Raw genomic sequence first — 3,426 nt, forward strand, 5'->3', positions numbered from 1 at the left:
AATATAATCAATCAATACAAAATTCTAACCTAACCTAACCGTACTAATATCAGATGAATTAAAAAAAACCATTTTTAAATTAGCCTGTCTTCTTCCCAGAGGTCTATTCTACACGCAAACATTAATTTATATATATATATTATATATATTGAAAAAAAAATAATACAAATCAACAAACATGCCCGATTAACCAATAGAAATCAATATATAATACACTGTTGCGCCACTGTTGTATTTTTTACATCCAGATTTCCTACTTTTCCGAAGGATTTTCTTAAAATTTTCTTCCGTAAAAACCTTCTTCTGGCAATTACAAACATTTTCAAAAAAATTTGAGACTAATCGGACCAGCCATTCTCGATTGATGAGGTAAAAACGATTTTCATGCTCCATTTTTATATGTATATAGATAATAATATTAATTTAATTAACGATGAACCAATGGCAACCAATAATTATTATTATAATAGCAACCATAGCGACCCTATTTATAAACAAAAATTTCCAGCGTAAATCTGAAAATCCCTGTTTGAGCACCTCTTAAATTCCTCTTTTAAATAAGCATACAACACTCAGGGATAATGTAGCTTTTTAATGATGAAAGAATTTTTGAAATCGGTCCAGCTGTTCTTGAGTTATAAATGGTCTAACATTTGTTCGAACTCTCTTTTATATTTATATAGATTACAATACAATATTTGTTGGTTAAATTCAGCATAATAATAATATTATACTCTAGTAAAGTAATACAACAAGTACTGGCTTAAAAACAAGGGGAAGTCAATAAATTCGAATCGATCATAAACAGAATAGCATAGTAACCGGAAAATTGTATGAAAAACAATAGCGTGTCAAATAAACTATTTACCAATAGAAGCAGACTGACGACACACCAGCGGACAAATGGAGAAGAAATCTTACCCATGCGATGTTTGTGACAAGTCGTTTAACCGAAGTGGAAATTTGACGAATCATCGACGCACGCACACTGGCGAAAAACCATACACGTGTGATGTATGCGACAAGTCGTTCAGCCGAAGTAGCAATTTGACGAATCATCGACGCACGCACACCGGCGAAAAACCATACACGTGCGATGTATGCGACAAGTCGTTCAGCCAAAGTAGCCATTTGAAGAATCATCGACGCACGCACACCGGCGAAAAACCGTACACGTGCGATGTATGCGACAAGTCGTTCAGCCAAAGTAGCCATTTGAAGAATCATCGACGCACGCACACCGGCGAAAAACCGTACACGTGCGATGTATGTGACAAGTCGTTCAGTGAAAGTGGCCATTTGATGAGACATCGACGCACGCACACTGGCGAAAAACCATACGCGTGTGATGTATGCGACAAGTCGTTTAACCAAAATAGCCATTTGATGACACATCGACGCACACATTTCTCTGAAAATTGTAATTTGATGGTACACAAGCGGACGCATATAGCACACTGATAGGATCAATCAAAGATCTATGATCCAAGAGACATATTAAAAGAGGATAAATCAAGTTAACGTTAACATATTATTATGGTGTCCCTGCTAAAGTGTTAGTTTTGTCATGTAGTTTTTTCTCAATAGTAAATAGCAAATGTTTCATATTATGCATAAATTAATACTACATTCCGTGTAGTTTTCAATTTTCCATTTAAAATATTGAATATAAATATTATGTATTTTGGACTTCAAAAATATCGCCAAGTTAAATATACTCCAACAAAAACCTAACTGTGAAAAAAGGCCAAGTTCCAAACTCCCTCCCAAAAAAGTCGGCCTATCAAAGTAGTAAAATCTACATTGTGGTCAAGTCTGCTGTTTTTTAATCCGTAACCTCACTGCACTTCTACGTTAAAGTGCAACACTCCTCTTTTATTTGTATTGTTTAACACTTGGTCAGTTTCTGAATGAAGCATAAAGGCATTTAAATTATGAATTATGTCACAAAACTTTCTATGTGTCACTATTATAGTCAGACCTCTCTTATAGTATTGTTCAGTCGTATGGAATCCCCTCACAAATTGGTCTCATCGAAATATCACTTGAGCATATGGAAAGACGTTTCTTGCGGTTCATTGGCTATAAGAGATGTCTTGGTATTGACCACAATCTCCTTGGGATGGCATTGTTTCATTTAACATTCAAGCCAAACAAAATTTGATATAACTAGACGTGACTTTTAAATTATCCTTCCTTTCCAAAATTGTAAAAGGTACTATAAATAATAACAGCCTGCTCATACTTGCTACACTCACTTAACTTTCATATCTCCAAATTCTACTCTCAGTCCACTCCTACATTCAAAATCCTTTATCACCGTAATTCTTATGGTTTTAACAACCCTATTGACCGTATATCTTGTGTGTGTATTCGGATTAATAATTTTGATGTGTTTGTTAAAATATATTTGTATGCTGTTATTTCATTTTCCCATTTCAATTCACACTAATTTAAGTCTAATTGTTTACTTAATCATTATACTTATGAGCTACGACGTCGTAGCGTACGCCACGTATTAATAATATTTTGTTGTACCTCAGATATTTTTTGTTCTCTCTCACTGTCATTTTTTTTATATTAAATCATTTTTATTCTCTTATTGAACCTAATCTTATATATTGTACTGTACTTGAGCCTACAGGTGTTTACTTAATAAATAAATAAATAAATGCATAAATCAACTACCTACAAAAATGTCCAAGCCACCGTGGCCCTTATATCTTCCAAACCAATATCATAAATGACCTATTAATTACCATTAGTGCGCAAAGTTAAATGATAAACTCCTCGTTAAAATCTTGATTTCGATACGTCAAACCATTCAAAAAAGCTATCTGCTGAATTTACAATCTCAGCAATATTTAAAAATATATATTTTATATTGAAAAATTTAAAAATGTTGAACAACTGCATTATTAAAAAAGAAAGAGGATTAAAGAAGAAGGGTATTTATGTAGGTTTTTCTCTCGATGAACTTTTAAAACTATCGATTACACATTTACACTGACTCACAAAACTACAATCCCCTATCCTCTTTTAAAAATGTAATTTTTATGTACTGCGAGGATATTTCATCGTGAACCAGCCGTCAGTATACTCTGAATTTACGGAAAATTTTTAAATTTTAAAAACTTTTAGGATTTTTACACCGATTATCGTAAAAAAATGCATTTATAAATTTCATAGTTTTTCTAAGATATTTCCAGGTTTACTATAGAAGGACCTATTCTTACCCTATTTTAATATAACACACAGCAGACATTTGAACTATATCAATATTATAATAATATTATGTCTTATTATTGTATTATTGAATTCGCTGAGAATTATGGTTGTAGGAAAACAAAATATCACCAATCTGATAAAATCACCACTGCCTGTTAAATGTTGATGTCTGCTTTCGTCCTATATATTGCGATTTGT

General features: G+C 32.6%; 1 protein-coding gene across 1 annotated transcript; it reads left to right on the top strand.

Moving 5' to 3' along the window:
- The first annotated feature begins 523 nt into the window (after window positions 1–523).
- Window positions 524–3,176, top strand: LOC115033332 (zinc finger protein 233-like). The gene has a single exon (XM_029485685.1). The coding sequence runs from the start codon at window positions 904–906 to the stop codon at window positions 1,459–1,461; it is 558 nt and encodes a 185-aa protein (XP_029341545.1). The 5' UTR covers window positions 524–903; the 3' UTR covers window positions 1,462–3,176.
- Window positions 3,177–3,426: the final 250 nt, after the last annotated feature.

The sequence above is a fragment of the Acyrthosiphon pisum genome, chromosome X, assembly GCF_005508785.2.
Source record: "Acyrthosiphon pisum isolate AL4f chromosome X, pea_aphid_22Mar2018_4r6ur, whole genome shotgun sequence".
Lineage (NCBI taxonomy): Eukaryota > Metazoa > Arthropoda > Insecta > Hemiptera > Aphididae > Acyrthosiphon > Acyrthosiphon pisum.

Coding starts and splice junctions, on each gene's coding strand:
- LOC115033332 (XM_029485685.1), top strand. CDS start 904: ATGGAGAAGAAATCTTACCCATGCGATGTTTGTGACAAGTCGTTTAAC.